General features: G+C 37.6%; 1 protein-coding gene across 1 annotated transcript; it reads left to right on the top strand.

Annotated features, from left to right (window-relative positions):
• Positions 1-1,471: 1,471 nt before the first annotated feature.
• plekha3 (pleckstrin homology domain containing, family A (phosphoinositide binding specific) member 3) lies at positions 1,472-17,299 on the top strand. The gene is made up of 8 exons (XM_028007257.1): positions 1,472-1,785; positions 5,931-6,047; positions 6,115-6,264; positions 6,412-6,533; positions 8,354-8,458; positions 9,054-9,097; positions 9,871-9,965; positions 11,478-17,299. The coding sequence occupies exons 1-8, from the start codon at positions 1,731-1,733 to the stop codon at positions 11,585-11,587; spliced, it is 798 nt and encodes a 265-aa protein (XP_027863058.1). The 5' UTR covers positions 1,472-1,730; the 3' UTR covers positions 11,588-17,299.

Here is a 17,299-nt window from a genome sequence, read left to right as displayed (position 1 = left end):
CAGAGATAAATAAAAACAAGATTAGACATCAACACTTTTTTTACATGACTATATTTGAAAAAATAAATGAATTTACAACAAAACTTTATTTTGTTAAATGTGACCTTATGCGTAAGTAAGACCGATATTATTGAAAAGTCCCACAAACCTTAATATGTTTGTGTTTGAAAATATATCAGGAGTCAGAGGTAGAAATAGTATTTAATATTTATTTTGGTAAACAAAGTGAGTAATAAAGAGTGAGGCCTTCAAAATGTACTAATGGTTCTGTTGTTAGATGGAGTTAATTCGAACTCTTTCATGTTTGTAAATGTTAAAGGACTCAGAGTAGATCCACACAGAAAAGGGAATAATTACATTCCTATGATTATCGGTAAAGTCATGGAAAAAATGTGACTATGCTCAGATACATTTTAAAATCTCAAAAGATAGTTAACATATCAAATGTTAAAATTCCATGTTCGGATAATCACATACAGCATACCATCACAGACATAATATATCTACAACAGAATGTCTGAAAAAATACATAGAGAGCTTTAGAAGTTAAATAAACAACCTGCTCCTGAACGTTGATAAGACAAAAGAGATCATTGTCAACTTCAGGAGGTCTCAACCCAGCGACACACCACTCCTCATCAGCAACAGCACTGGAGATCATCAGCAGCACTGAGTTCCTAGGGTTCACATTACAGACAACCTTGACTGAGCACCTCATGTCACATTCCTGGTGAAAAAGGCACAGTAATGTCTGCACTTGAGAAAGGCTTTCCTCCCATCCTCCCATCCTCTCCATCTTCTACAGAGGAGCCACTGAGAGCCTGCTGACCAGCACTACCTCCACCTGGTCTTGGGAGCTGCAGGGCCTCAAACTGGAAGTCTCTGTGAAGAGTGGTGAAGACAGCGGAGAGGAAGTGGGAATCCACTCCCCTCTATAAAGAACATTGCACACAGATGCTGCTTAGGCAGAGCAAACCAGATCCTCTCTGACTCCACCCATCCTCTCCATGGTCTGTTCATCCAGTTGGCGTCTGGCAGAAGATTCCATAGCATCCGCTGCAGAACAGCCAGACTCAGAAATAGCTGTCTCCCACTGGCCATCAGATTTCTCAGCAGTCCCATCACTAAGACTGACTGACTGAGACTGCTTGAAAATGCTAGGTTATATATATATATTTAGCAATATATTATTTTTTGTATATTATGTAATTATAGGCACATGTGTGTGTGCTCTGGTAGCCAAGCGATGACATTTTCTTGCCAGTTTTACTTGTGTCTTTGTGCAATGACAATAAAATAAGTCTAAGTCTAAATCACTTCAAAGTGATTTAAGGTCAAAGTGCTTTCCTAAATAAATGTCTTTCATTATAAAAAAGGTAACACTGAGTGTATAGTTTTGTTAATGAATTGCTTGTTCCTTGTATGTTTTTAACCCATTCCTCAGGGTTAGAAAGCACAATTGTCCCTCGCAGCTTCCCGTACATAATCTGCTGTTTTGTTGACACTTTTCTCTATCAGCTGACTCCCCGCTGAGAGACGATGAGCAGCTCCGCACAGGCTGACCTCCTCGGCTTAATTTTCTCCGGCGAACAATCGGCAGATTTCAGGAAGCCTCTCTTTCATGCTGAGGAGAGCAGCAGCTGAGAATGGCCGCTGTTTGCTAACGAGTCACTGACCATTAGCCAGCTAGCAGCTTTAGCTCCCAGCTAACATCCACCTTCTGTAACCCGATGTTTGGAGAAGTCATGGAGGGCATTTTATACAAGTGGACTAATTACATGACAGGTAAGGACTCTGGCTAATATGTTTTTTAATGTAATTTGATTTCAAGCCATTTTTATTTTATTTTATTATTTTGCTCATGTTAATTGCGTTACAAATTTTCTTTCAAACTCTTAAGTAGCTAACATTAATGCATACCTCTTTAAGTGATGCAGAAACACATAATATAAACAATATAACCTCGAATGAATAAATATGGAGATATTTAGAAAAATTTAGCAATGCATATAAGAGTAAATGTTAAAATAATGTACGTAAAAATTACAGGTAAACAGTTTCTATTTACCTACATAAAGTTGTACAGTTCATTTAGTATTGCTGCATAATAAATCTAGATTTTTCACATTTCTGTGTGGCTCTAAATATTTAAGTAAAAAATAAAAATTTTCTGTCAAATCTTTTTGTCTTTTTAGCCACACTAACTGTCTAGTTGAGAAATATTAATAAAAAAATAAACAGCTAACAGTTGGAAGGACTTGAAGTTTACATGAAACAGAAATAGTTCGTGATAATTGCTCATGCTATTTTAATACAATTTAGTCACTACGGTTTAAAATAATATTTAAAAAACTGTCTTTATTTAGCTGCTTAATAAATATTTTCTAATATTTAATGTTCATTGGGTTTTGTTAATTGTTCCTGTAACAGTTTATTTCTGTTCACCCATATACAGTTCTTGTACTATTCAGTCAATGCCGTTACCTAATAACTGAAATAAGATAAAATAACAAATATTTATTCTAATCACATTAACTGAATTTAAGTGTGTTCCTGAATGAACCTGTGCTATAAATGACAGGACATGTTGGAGGTTTATAGCAGTAGTGTCCTGATTCTGTATTGATATTGGAAATTAGTCCGATATCAGTCAAAAATGACTTTCTATCTATTACGTCGGCCTGCATCTAAAACCTCAGATTAATATCACTTGATCAGGTCGTTTTCTAGAGTGCCACACTACAGAATAAGTTTTAGAAGTATGTATGATTCATGCTGGTATTGTATCGGGTCAGTATCAGTATCGGCCAATACTCAGACCTGCAATATCGGTTTCAGAAGGGAAAAAGTAAATGAAAACAAGTCAGGGTTTGTGATAAATGGTTGTTTATTTATGAAGTCAATTTTTTCGTTTATCTACATAGAATAGTGACAATTCAGAGTAAATAATGAATAATTCTGCATCTTTACCACATATTAAGTGTTTATTTGAAGGTGTTTCTTAATATGCTTAATATAGATTGTAGAGAATGCAAACATTTTTATAAACACTTAAATTCACCAAATGTTACTTTGTTTTTATGTCAAATCTTATTCTAAAAAGTAACTAGGGTTGCAAATGTAAAACACAGATGTGATTCTTGGTGAACCAAATCTGTTTTTGATAGAAACACAAACAGCAGCGGATAGCTACAGAGTCCTATTCTGTTTCAGGAAACAAAGACTGATCCCAGGACCGGGATGTGAGGAGTTCAGTATTTAACCTTTATGATGGCAGCATAACTTATCTATTAATAATAATGGTGGATAATGAGACCGTGTTTCCACACACTGATCCACAGGACATGATTAGCTGTAGGTTTCTGAAGTTTTTGTTGTTGTTTTTGATGCTACAAAAAAAGAAAAGTTAGCTAAAGCAGTAAGTTGTCAGCAGCTTGTCAGGTTGTGTGAAAGCCAGTGTGCTGCAGCAAGTAAACATCTTCAACATGCTCAGCATTCTGGCCCAGGGAACAGCTTGAACTCTGTCATCTGGAAATTCTGTAAGTGTTGTGATTAGTTGATTTTTCGTCATTGCTTTATACTTTCAAATTCTGACTCAGGTGACAACTTGGTGATTCTGAGAGAAACACAGACAACAACAATGTCGAAGTGCTGAAGACGTGTTGCTTTTGTTATATTGATGAAGGTAATGGTGCTAATCATGTCAGAGAAGACAAGGTGGAAGATTATCCTTCAAGTGGAAAAGTCATTTCCCTTGAGGATAACAGTTCACACTTTGTCCACAGATAGAATGTTAGCAACATTCTATCTGTTGCTAACAGATAGAATGTGTATGCTATAACGTTTGTATAGCATACAAATGCTATACAAATGTTAGCATTTGTATAGCTTGTCACCGGCTTAGTGAGGTTTGAATAACAGCTTTTACATAATAAGGGCTTAAAGCTAAAAAGCCTGAAGCTGCACTGGAAAAACAAATGGTAATGTTGAGCAAATATGAGCAAAATCATATCAGTTCCAGACACCAAAGCAGGTGTAAATCTGTCTGTAAAAACTATTGACTGAGGTTTATTTTTGCCCCTTTGTAAGGATTCATACCACTTGAACCTTTCCACATTTTGCTATATTAAATCCATAAACTTCAATGTAATTTGGGTGATTTTATATGGTAGACTAAAGAGCACAGTTATCAAGTGAATGAACATTGTGGCATTGTTACATTTTAGTAGAGATAAAAATCTGAAAAGTGTGGTGTGCTACTGCTGAGTCAATGCTTTGTAGAGTCACATTTTGTTTTCATTCCAGCTGTGAGTTTGTTATGGTTTGTCTCTAGCAGCTTTTCTTTGGAAAATGTGAATGTTCACTGATATCAGCCACAGTGATTGGAGAACATTAGTGAAGATCTTGCTACAAAATTTCCAACCAAATGTTGGTCAGAACTTTGACTGGACCATGCTGTTGTATGTTGGATTGTGTGTTGTAAAATAGTTAAAATCCAGCCAAGCTTGTGGTGGCAAGAGGCCAAAATGTGAAAAGGTTCAGAGTCCATTCTACAGGACGCTGTGTTTTCTAACAGATTCCAGATCTCCAATTCAGAGAGTTGTTATGACTATGGGAGAAATTTAACATCCATGCACCCATTTGGGAATTTTCCTGATTTTCTGTCATCTAGAATAAACAGTTTGGTTATAATACAGTCTTTTTCAGATAAGCTTCTTCTTCTTCCATTGAGCTATGGCAATGGCAGATTGTCAGGGTTTACAAGATCAGGTGGATTTTTGTTTTCTTTAAAACTAATCTGCTACCGATCCCTGTACCGTTCCTGTATATGTATATGCAATGTTTTGTTTTTTTACTGTAAATCCTCCTCTGTTTAATCAGGGTTTTATGTTGGGTCGGATTGTTCAGGATTACAGGAAGTATCTGAAACAAAGACGTTTATGTAGGGTTTCTGCAATATTAAAATAATAAAGAAGTTGATCCTTGACCAGATACTTTCGGCCTCTAGCTGATTTTCCATGAACTCTGGCTCCAAAGCCAGATTGTTAATACCAAATTAGCTGCAGAAGGAGAAATCCAACATGACAGTGGCTGCAAAAGGCTAAATTTCTCTTTTATTTACACAACTTACAGATAAGCCCTTCGCAATAAGCACTTAATCAATTAATTGCATGATAAATTAAAATAAGCTCAATATTTTTGAAAAGCAACTTTGTTTTCAGAGACATCATAATCCACTTTATTTATGTTTCCAGTTGTATGTGGTTTTTACTATCTGTTTTATTAACTCTTATTTGTTGTTGTGTTTTATTTTGGATATTTAAAATGTCTTCCAGTTTCTGTGTGGAGTGTTGTGTACAAAATTAAAGTTTATCAATCTTTGACAGGGCAAGCTTGCATTATTATGCTATTATCTTTATATTAGTTAATTAATCAAAACAACAATATTTTTTATCGGAATAATTTTTGCCTTCAAAATTAACCTACGTTTTTTGTTTGGAAAAGACGGAGAGTTTTGTAGAGAAATCTAAGACACGGCTAAGCCTGTCGCAATAATCTATAAATCAATGAATCACATCAGAAGTTAAAATCAACTCAGTAGTTTTCATTTGGCGAACAGTTGTTAAAGAGATGCTGCCCTTTAATATGACTGAAACGTTGACATTTTGAGAAATGAAATCATCCACTTAAATTGTTGTTTTGTTTGTTTATTTTGGATGTTTAAAAATGGTCTCAAAATGACATTATCATGTATTGCAATAAGTTGTGGTCAATTTATCGTCCATTAAATTTGTTTTAGTGACGGGCCTAGAAACCGTCCTGTCATGTGCCTCTGTTTAGTCTGATGAATTCGATGACATTAATGTTTTGAAGTTCTGTCAGCGTTTTTCAGAAATCTCGTGGGATGAGTGTGTGTTTTGTGTCTGCAGGCTGGCAGCCGCGCTGGTTCGTCCTGGAAGACGGCGTAATCTCGTATTACGACAGCGAGGATGACGTCGCGAAAGGCAGCAAGGGATCCATCAAGATGTCCGTGTGTGACATTAAAGGTTGGTCTACCTGGCCTGGTCTCGTCACTGTGAAGGTAAAGGTATCCAACCACACGTTGTGTTTCAGTCCATCCCACAGACTCGACTCGCCTGGAGCTGATCATTCCTGGTGAGCAGCATTTCTACGTGCGAGCCGTTAACGCCGCAGAGAGGCAGAGGTGGCTGGTGGCGTTGGGATCCTCCAAAGCTGGAACTTTGGAAAGCCATAAACACAGAGGTGCTTTGTGATGTAATCAGTTAACTTGATCAATAAAGCTTTGTTATTGTAAACAAACTTATCTGATCGCTGTGTGTGTGTGTGTGTGTGTGTGTGTGTGTGTGTGTGTGTGTGTGTGTGTGTGTGTGTGTGTGTGTGTGTTATCAGGTTCAGACTGTCTGAAAACCAAAATGTCTGAACTTCGTCTGTATTGTGACCTCCTTGTCCAGCAAGTCCAGACGATCCAATCACAACACAATGCAGACACAGAAGCCCCGCCCACTTCAGAGGTAAGAAAAAACCAACCTGTATGGTTTAAACCGGCCTAAACGAAGGTCAGAAATGACCGCAAGCTAGTTATAGAGAGGAAAATAGACATTTGGAATCTTTGCCCTCAAAATAAAGAAATTATACTTGGCATTAAACTTGTCGCAATAAATCAATGAATCGCATGATAAATTAAAACCAGATAGATCATTTCTACTTACAAGATTGTTTTTTCTCTCTTTTTACCAAAAACTGGATGATAAGTCTTCAGTCTGGTGCTTTGGTCTCAACTAAATTATGTTAAATGTTCTTTAGAAATGAAAGTTTATTCACCTTTCAAAATGTGTTCTTGCATTATTATGCCATTACTGTGTGTTACTTGAAAATGGCCTCAAAGCAACAATATTATTGTTTATCGCAATTACTTCTGGGACAATTATTGTGATGGGCCTATCCAACATGTTATATCATATCCAACATGTTATATCATATCCAACATGTTATATCATATCCAACATGTTATATCATATCCAACATGTTATATCATATCCAACATGTTATATCATATCCAACATGTCATATCATATCCAACATGTTATATCATATCCAACATGTCATATCATATCCAACATGTCATATCATGCAACATGTCATATCATGCAACATGTCATATCATATGCAACATGTCATATCACATTGATTTAACTGAGCAGAGCATGACATATGCAACATGTCATATCATGCAACATGTCATATCATGCAACATGTCATATCATATGCAACATGTCATATCATATCCAACATGTCATATCATGCAACATGTCATATCATGCAACATGTCATATCATATCCAACATGTCATATCATATCCAACATGTCATATCATGCAACATGTCATATCATGCAACATGTCATATCATATGCAACATGTCATATCATATCCAACATGTTATATCATATCCAACATGTTATATCATATCCAACATGTCATATCATGCAACATGTCATATCATGCAACATGTCATATCATGCAACATGTCATATCATATGCAACATGTCATATCACATTGATTTAACTGAGCAGAGCATGACATATGCAACATGTCATATCATGCAACATGTCATATCATGCAACATGTCATATCATATGCAACATGTCATATCATATCCAACATGTCATATCATGCAACATGTCATATCATGCAACATGTCATATCATGCAACATGTCATATCATATCCAACATGTCATATCATATCCAACATGTCATATCATGCAACATGTCATATCATGCAACATGTCATATCATATGCAACATGTCATATCATATCCAACATGTTATATCATATCCAACATGTCATATCATATCCAACATGTCATATCATGCAACATGTCATATCATGCAACATGTCATATCATGCAACATGTCATATCATATGCAACATGTCATATCACATTGATTTAACTGAGCAGAGCATGACATATGCAACATGTCATATCATGCAACATGTCATATCATGCAACATGTCATATCATATGCAACATGTCATATCATATCCAACATGTCATATCATGCAACATGTCATATCATATCCAACATGTCATATCATATCCAACATGTCATATCATGCAACATGTCATATCATGCAACATGTCATATCATATGCAACATGTCATATCATATCCAACATGTTATATCATATCCAACATGTTATATCATATCCAACATGTCATATCATGCAACATGTCATATCATATGCAACATGTCATATCACATTGATTTAACTGAGCAGAGCTTCTCCCTGAACAGTGGATGTTAAATATGCTGGTTTAACTCCGTTCAGGCCTCGTTGCTCAGTGCCACCTGTGAGACGTTCATCAGGACTTTGGAGGAGTGTATGAGCCTAGCCAACCAGAATTTGACCCCTGACCTCCGACCTCCTGAAAGGGTAATTTAGTTTTCATATGCATTATCTCATGCGCTGCATGTTTGGACAGTTATTCTCTCTTGCTTTGGACGCTGTGCACCATAACAACTTTTAGACAGCTGTTGTGGTGTGTTGTCATGGCAGCAAGGTATTCATAGTCTCCCTGCTTGGCCAAACAGAGATATAAAAAGGAACAGCAAAGCAAAGGAAGTGGATTAGCAGAGGTTCTAAGAACTGATTTTGTCATCCAGGAAATGTTACTGTGTCGTCTCTGCTGCCCTGATATTGATCTGTTAGCATGTCATACAGCAACAGTCTTCGGTCAGAGGCCTCTTCAGATTTGTTGCGGGACTGACTGCTAGAGGAGATTCTTCCTGCTCACAGCATCACCATCCACAACAATTCTTGGAAGCTACTTGGATGATATGAGTTACGATCACATTAATTTCCCCTTAAGAATACATAAAGTATTTTTAATTAAAAAAAGATTAAAACTTGCAAATATTAAATGTCCTGTCCAGCTGCTCTTCTGTGAAATTGTGTGATTTATAAAAACATCATTTTTCAGGCTGGTTTTAATCACGTTAGCATCATAAATGTTTCTGTCCCTCTGCAGATGAAGCGCTCCATCAGCCACCCTGGTACATACAGCTTTGACAGGTCAGTTCACCAGTAAACCCACTGCAACGCAGTGTAGACTTCAGAACGGAGGACAAAAAAAAATGAGCTGATCAATAAACGTATTGAAGCTTCTTTCTTATCATTAAATTCAACCAGTTGCATAAAAAACCTCAAGCTTTTATCCAGATCTCTGTGACGGCCAAACATGTTCAGGTCTGAAACAACGTGCTTTCGTTGTTTTCTACCTCCAGGAGGCAGTAGCGCTGCACCTCGCTGCTTCCTGCAGCAAAGTGATTTTCAACGTTTTTCTGTGCTGTGAAATTCCTGATGAGATTAACTTCAATCCTCTCACCAGGAATAACTCAGGAATTAAAAAACAAAATGATAGAAAAAACGTGTGGAAGATTTTACTACAGAAAACAGAGAAGTCTTTATTAGCAGAGCTTGACAGACATGAGTTGAGCATTAATTAGTAGAAAATGTACTAAAAATGTAACAAAGGCTGCACTGAACCGTCTTTGGTTGGTTAGTATTAAAGAAAAAAAATTCAAATGAACAGAACCTCAGTTTTTGAGGGAAGAGCCGCCACCTCAGACATGTTATGTGTTTTAATTGAAACACAACACCAGCAGTTTTTTTAAATACATTTTTTAAAAGTTAACTTTTGCACTTAAAGCACAAACAGTTTCTGAAAGTATTTTTTTATACAGACAGTTTTCCCTCTAGTGCAATCAAATGTAAGTCGGACTACATTCAGTTTGTTCCATCCTGCCTGGAGGATCAGGTGTTAAAGAGGCTTTATCTCCGTCCAGGTCAGGTGTACTAAAGGAGTATGTGAGTGGAGGTCAGAGGTCAGCTCCACGCAGACATCGGACGTCCTCCGATAGCTCCGTCTACGAGACTGAACGTAAGACTCAGACATTTTCCTGAATGTTTAAATTAGTTATGTAAAGACTTTATACCACAGACACAACCACAACGGGACGTTGAAGTAGGAAAAATACTAAAACTCCTCAAACCTTTTTACATTTTGTCACATTACAGCCACAAGCTTCAGCAAATTTAGTTTGTATTTTATGTGACAGAGCAGTAAGGACTGCTAAATGAAAAAAAATGCTTGAAATGTTTCTCTGACATAGAACCACAGTATTTTGACTTGCAGTTATTATTTCCAGTTTTGAGCACTGCTAGCTAACACGCTAATCATCAACATTAGGTCTGCAAACACTAAAGAGCTGCACCAACATGGTATTTAGCAGAAGCTAATGTTAAAGCTCTTCAAATTCTATCTATCCTTAAACCTAACACATGATCAATAATGTTTTTAGATATTCTAGTTTAGTTCATATCTTAGTGTTTGTGGTTAGTTGTTGTTGTAAGTCTGAAATAAAGTTATTAGGAGGGAAAACGAGAACTGGAGGAGAGAAAAAGGAAGTGCTGCGTAAACAGTTTTCACCCACTTCAAAATAAGAGCATGAATATAAACAGCTAACTCCTTGAAGAACAGAGGCCTTTATTTAGCAGTTGTCAGACAGTAAAGTGGGTAAAGTGACAGAGGGGAAGACGTGCAGCATCAGTCTGCTTTGAGGACTCAGGCTTTCATACCTGAGTTGTGCTTCACACTGTCCTACTTGCAGAACTCAACATTTGGTGACTTCAATGCAGATGTCGAACTTTATTCAACTGAAAGTTGACTAAACAGTAAATTAAATTAGTGCTTTAGAATTTATCCAAAAAATACATTTAGGGGAAGTTAAGTGCTAAGGTTAGCAAAAGAGTCAAATGAAAAATTAGCTCCTGTATTAACACGTTAGTGGAAGTGTTCTCACCACTGGTTATTGCAATATCGATGAGTGTAATATTGAAATTACAAAGGACTTCTTGTATGCAATACATAGAAGGACATTATACTTCAAATTTAATGGATGGAAATATGCCAGTGAAATATTCTGACTGTTGGACTGACTTACTGCCTTCATTGTCCTCACCTGATGGATATTACCTAAAGACTGGCAGGGAAATGCTGATTAAAGAAGAGTCTGAATGTGGGTAAATATCACCCTTAAAATATTCAGCAAAGGTATTGTGATTGTTTGTTTTCTGATATTGAGGCAAATTTTCTATTTGAGAATAAAAATCTGAAAAGTCATAAGTTCAGTATGTATTTTGGTCCTGTTACTCCTGAATAAATTCCTGTTGTTTTCAGGAGCATTCAGTTTCTGGTCAGACATTTGTTAGTGGATGAACAGCGTCATGGCAACAGGTCAGGGAGGAAGATGTGGAGAGTTGGGTTATAAAACGATACTCTCTGCCGTTCTCTGTCTTGCTCTCTGGCCAGATGAGTTTCCTGTTAATTTGTGGCTGAAAAACTCTGGGTTGGTGTGACGTTTATCTTGAAGCTCCTTTCCTGTTTTTTCAGGTTTGCTGCCGGCTCTGAACGGCGACTCGTCCTCCATCCCGGAGGAGAGGGGAGGCAGCGTGAGCCCGAAGACCACGCCCACAGACACAGACACCGACCTGTCCATCTGAACACCGGACGCCCGACGGGATGGACAGGAAGGAAAGGTCATCTTGGTCTAGGATTTTTAGGATTGTTCCTCCTAGGTTTTCTCCACAGAACCAGCTGAGCACTTCAGAGTCATTCAGTTTCTTTCTGTCAGTGGTTGATTCACACTCTGGAGAGGTGGGACTCTTTTTGGGAGGTGGGGTGCTGCCGCTCCGTTCCAGATGAATGGTAGAAACCTGGGTCCTGTTTCAGTGCTGCCCCAGCTGGTCGCATCAGGCAGCTCTATGTGAACATGATGAACTGTGAATTGGTGGTTTTTGGACATGCTCTGCTTTAAAAAGACCCCAGAATGTAAATCTGTCTGTTGGGACGTTTTAGTGGCTCTGATGGTGGCGTCTCTTTGGACGGTAGAACTTCATCTCCATCTGTGACGGCTCTGATCTCAAGCTGTTCCTTATAGAACAACCTCATTGACTAATTCAGACGGACGTTGCTCCACAGACCTCTGCCACTTGTCTGACTTCTTCATCTTATTGCTACGATGAAGCCAATCCTACAACTGATTGATGTTTCTTTAAGCTAACCTCAGTTTACAGTTATTCACCCAAATTCCATTGGTAATGAGCAGGTCCAGTCCTGAGGAGTTGGACGAGCCGCAGTCGGGTCAGATGAAGGGAGCTGACTTGTTACTGACAGCTTCAATGTGAACATGTGGTAGAGTTTTGCTTTGGTAGTATTTGTATTTTGCATTCACTGTATTTTAGTGGTGGATTCCAGTCCAGTCTCACTCCGAGGCCATGATGAAACTGAGATTTGTTTTATTTTTAATGAATGTCTGTTGGGAACAGATTTGTTGAAGAAGTGGTAAAACTGGTGGGTGCTGGTTTACTGTAAGTCTGTCTTTAACTGTTCTGATGTTAGAGTCTAGATGTAAAACTTTAAATGGGACGTTTTTACTGGATCGCAAAAGCAGGAAGTAACTTTGTTTGTAGCTTTGTTCCAAACACATGACTGTTTGTACCCAGCAGTGCAACTTTTTTTTTTGTACCCGACTTAAACTGATGATTTCAAGTCATTTTCTACCGTCGACCTGCAGTCTGCTGTAAGGACATGCAGGCCTGCAACTCCAATAAAGAATATCTGCAGTTATTCGGGTTTAATCAGATGTCACAATCGGTTTTATTTCTTAGGGATCAACTGAATCAAACAGGGATGAGAACCAAGATAAACTCATGGAAACACTGAACTGCAGATAAACCAAGATGGAAAGTTCTGCATATATGTGATACGACTGAGACACCAGAGGTGACGTCACCAAACTGACAAAACACAAAGCAGGAGTTTAATTGGTTTAAAGTGACTGCAGTGATGAAGTATGAAGCCTTCCATAATGATTCTTAGTGGCATTTTGATGCTAGATTTCATTCAACCACTAGGTGGCACCAGAGTTGAAGTGTTTGAGTCTTGTCAGAACAATGAGCAGCAATATCCTTGAAGCTTCAGCAGCACACGGCTGTCCACATCTTCATCAAAGCAGTTGGAAAAATGAAAATAACAGACTGTTGGGAGAAAACCCTTTGCTTTCCTAAATGACATAGTTACTCTTCTCTTTCACTTCATGAGAGACGCTTAGAATGTCCCATCTTCTACTGATTAACTACAGGAGATGAGCCACATCGCTCCTGTAAACTCTAAACTTCAGCAGATGTAGAAAATGTTCCAAACATTTCGCCATTACAGATTATAGTGAGGGATTCTTCATAAATTACATCATCCTGTCTGTATGTTCATAATGATACCTATATGTATCTTATAAAATGTTTTAGACGATTTTAAAGTCACAGTCCAACCTTGAAAAATGAACATAAATAACAGAAACTGAACGTAGAAGATCTCTGATGGGGTTGTGGTTTCATCTTAAGTTGTACAACAACCATTTTTTCTTCTTTTTGTTTTTATACCTCCTCTATCCTAACAGTGATTGGCTCTCAGATCTCCATGGTCAGGATTAGCCCATTTAAACCCACCGGTCACAATAGTGACCAAGAAATTAATTTCACTTTCAAGGACTCCAAAAAGCTTAGTGATTAAATTTTCAGTTTATGTTCAGCAAATATTGAAAGTTTGGAGTGTTTACATAATACTGATGCAGTATCACATGTTTAGAGTAAATTATCACATGTAATAGAGCTGTTTGTACAACACTGCCAAAAACCTCTCAAAGAAGAAGATAGCAATGTATGTTTAAATAAACATACAACAAAGATTTTTGGTGCACGTCAGTTTAAAGTGTCTAGTTATGATATACACCTTTAAATTTACAAAACTTGCTTTGGTGTGTGAGCAGGATGTGTAAACATGTTGACGGTCACAATAGTGACCGGTGGGACAATACATTTAAATACATACCATATTCTTCCAATTCCAAACTTCTTCCTTTTTAAGATTCATTTTGAGTTTGGTTCTTGATCTGTTGGACTTAGTGATGGACAGAAACGTATGCAACAATGTAGTTATGAGAAAGATGGAATCCTTACTGATTTTGGTAGTGGTGGCTTAGACAGGGATAATCCATGCCCGATTTTGAATGCATATGATCAGTTCATGGGAAAAGAGGATGATCTCTCCCTTCACCAGACATGTGGCTCTCTGTTACCACCTGCAAAGTTTATGATGAAGGGACAACCGTCTCATTGACGTACCCTTTAAAACTAAAGAGGATCCAAATGAGGCTCCGACACAAGATGAGAAACTGCTGGTCCACTAGAAAGACAACAATATTTTCACAGTAGAAACAAAGATGAGAAAGAACTACACAGAGACTGATGTCAAATAGATCAAATAGATCATGAGAGGTGTAGATCTTCATGACCAGAACCCCTCAAGGTACAGAGTCATGATCAGGTGCAAGAAGTCTTGGTGGTCCATCTCAAAAGCACATTTGAAAATAGGATGACTGCAGCTTAGGAGGTTTTAGTTTATCTTGTAACTGGTGGGTTTCCTGCTGGAAGCCCCACTTTGTGTCAGTCGTTGTGGCCTGACACAAGAGGACGATTCACCAGCCATGCCTGCCGGTGGTAGTCAGAGAACCTGGTGGTGCCAGGATATGACAGCCTCACTTCTGTCAAACTGCGCCAGGGAAGCTGTAGCTACAATATAGTAGCTTACTGCTATTAGTGTGTGAATGTGTGTGTGAGTGGGTGAATGATTAAATGTGATGAAAAGAACTTTCAGGTCATTTGGACTTGATAAAGAACTATATAAGTACAGGCCATTTACCTTTAAGATATTTTAAAAATGTGTCATACGAGGGACGACCGAATATACTGACCTTCTCATGGGTTGTGGCTTATTATGCAAAGGTTTGGCACAAAGTCAGTAGGTCATGGAAATAGATCTCAAATGGACACTTCTCTTCAAGATGTGACCAAGACACTTACTGGTCAGTCAATGCAAGAATCGTTTCCAGTGTTGTTGCTTTTGCACCACAAATGCCTGGGAGAAAGTCAAGGATTTATTGCACATTGCTTCAAGAAAGATCATGGAAAGTAAAGAGGGGACCAAATGGTCGAAGGAGCCAAACAACTGACCTCTGATTCCAGGCCTTGGGGTCCAGTATCCTGTAACTTTCAGGTGTGTCTCTTGTCCAACACACCTGAATTAAGTGGATGACCTCCTCAGTATGCAGTCCAGTTCTCCAGAGTCCTGCTAATCACCTGGTTCAGGTGTATTGAAGCAGAGACGGATGGAAAAGATGCTTGACCCCGGGCCCTCAGTCTCTGGAGTTGAAGGCCCCTGGACTAAGTTTATTACTGAATGACAGTGAGACTGACAGATGTTCATGATTTTTAATACTATAAATGAAGGCCTCTACTATAGATGTTATCTTTATGATCTATGTTAACATGATAACATAACACTACAACTGACTGAAGTTCAATATAATTATGCATAAACACTCAAATTGACCTTGGTTTAGAATATACAGATAGTCAAATTTGTACTTTACAGAGCAAATGTTGCACTAAAGTAATGTTGTGGAAGATATATTCAAATAAAGAAACAATGTTCACCTTTTATGATCTTTTCTGTTTGGAAAAAGCACTTTCAGTTCATCTTAGTAAGAACACCATATTATCCCACCGGTCACAATTGTGACCGATCATAAAACACACTTTTTTATATATTTTTCCACAATTTTAAAAATTATTTCCCCTTGATTAGTTCAAAGGACTATCAATGCCATCTGATTTTAATATTTTCATGTCTGGGAAAATGTGGGTTTAAATGTGTAAGTTCAGCTGGTTCTCAGAGGACTTTGCTCCCTGCATAAAGCAGGCGCTACAAAGGGTTGGAAGTGTGATCTGTTCTGATGATCCTCAGTGGATCACAGGAGCCTAAACTAGTTCAAACGCTTGTTTTATGCAGAAGCAGGTCAGTCCTGTTGGTCATTGCTGCATTGATTTGGTGTGGAATGTTTAAGCTGCATCTTCATGACTTATTTTCTGTCGTGGCACTTAACATGAAGTAATAAAAACGTGTGGTGTTTTTTCTGTGATTATGATTTTTGATATCGCCTGACTGACGGCTGTAACGTTACCGCTTGTTACCAACATTTTACACTCCTGTAAAGAAATCATCTGGAAACGGAAAAAAAAAAAACACGACCATCTGATCTGATAGTCCTGAAAACTCTCAAATCTTAACTCATGCCAAAATGTGAAGCCGTTGTATTTTTATATTTTCGTGGACAAACACTTAAATATCAGCCTTTTTTAAAAGTCATATACAGTACATGCCTCCACGCAAATTCACCACAGCTTGTAACTTTTCCACAGGCTAAATGAAAGTATTCACTAACCATGTTTTACCTTCTCCAACATGAAGTATGTACATGTGGTTGTTTTTCACTTTAAAGTGATTCTGTCAGTGTTAAGGCTCTGAAAGTGGATTAAAGTGACGACTTTACAATGTGATGGATTATTCTGATTTTCATATAGGTGTCTGGAACTTCATGATGCTCTATGTTACAGGAAGTTTCTATAAATTCAGTATAAAAATGTATACGGAATTTCTATCTGATCACAGATTCAAGTCTGTGATCAGATCAGTTTAAACACCACATCTTCATTTTCTGCTGCTGACTAACATTTTTTGTCACAGCATGATGAAGCAACATTTCCATATTTTACTCATAAGAGCTTCAGCTAAGTGATGATAATACCCATCAGGTTTCATTAATGAGATTTAGCCAGATCTTGTTTGAACATGTGAAGAGTGTGTATGAAAATAAAAGATGAATATTAGGAGAAAGTTCTATTGTATTAAAAGCAGATTGCAAGATGAGCCAGTCATCCTGGAATTACTATTTTAATTCTTAGGGATTTTTTTATTGCAATGTTTAATCCATCTGTGTTTATTTTGGAACCAAAGGAAAATATTCTAATCACTTGTAGTTCTTACATTTGTTGGGTAAATAATCAGTACAATTCTCTTATTGTGGATTTTACTCAGCTCAGTTTCCACAATGTCAGACTAAAGTTGAAGTAAACGGTTTTTGATTTATATATTTATAAAGTAGAAAAATGTAATTCATCTCCTGAATTCCTTTTATGTATTTATTACAGCCTGGTTATGTTAGCCAAATATCAGGAGCTTCCTTAAGAGCTGCACAGAGCGACATGTGGTTGTATCACATCTGACTTTTATTGTCTGAATAAAGTTTTTGAAGCTGA

The sequence above is a fragment of the Xiphophorus couchianus genome, chromosome 22, assembly GCF_001444195.1.
Source record: "Xiphophorus couchianus chromosome 22, X_couchianus-1.0, whole genome shotgun sequence".
NCBI classification, from domain to species: Eukaryota; Metazoa; Chordata; class Actinopteri; order Cyprinodontiformes; family Poeciliidae; genus Xiphophorus; species Xiphophorus couchianus.
The sequence above is the reverse complement of the archived record's forward strand: the minus strand, read 5'-3'. Positions and strand labels throughout refer to the sequence as shown.

Excerpts from the sequence above, each read along its gene's own strand:
- plekha3 (XM_028007257.1), top strand. The coding sequence starts at position 1,731 with ATGTTTGGAGAAGTCATGGAGGGCATTTTATACAAGTGGACTAATTAC. Across the intron at positions 6,048-6,114 it reads GTCCGTGTGTGACATTAAAG|TCCATCCCACAGACTCGACT; the intron begins GTTGGTCTACCT and ends GTTGTGTTTCAG. Across the intron at positions 9,966-11,477 it reads CTCCGTCTACGAGACTGAAC|GTTTGCTGCCGGCTCTGAAC; the intron begins GTAAGACTCAGA and ends CTGTTTTTTCAG.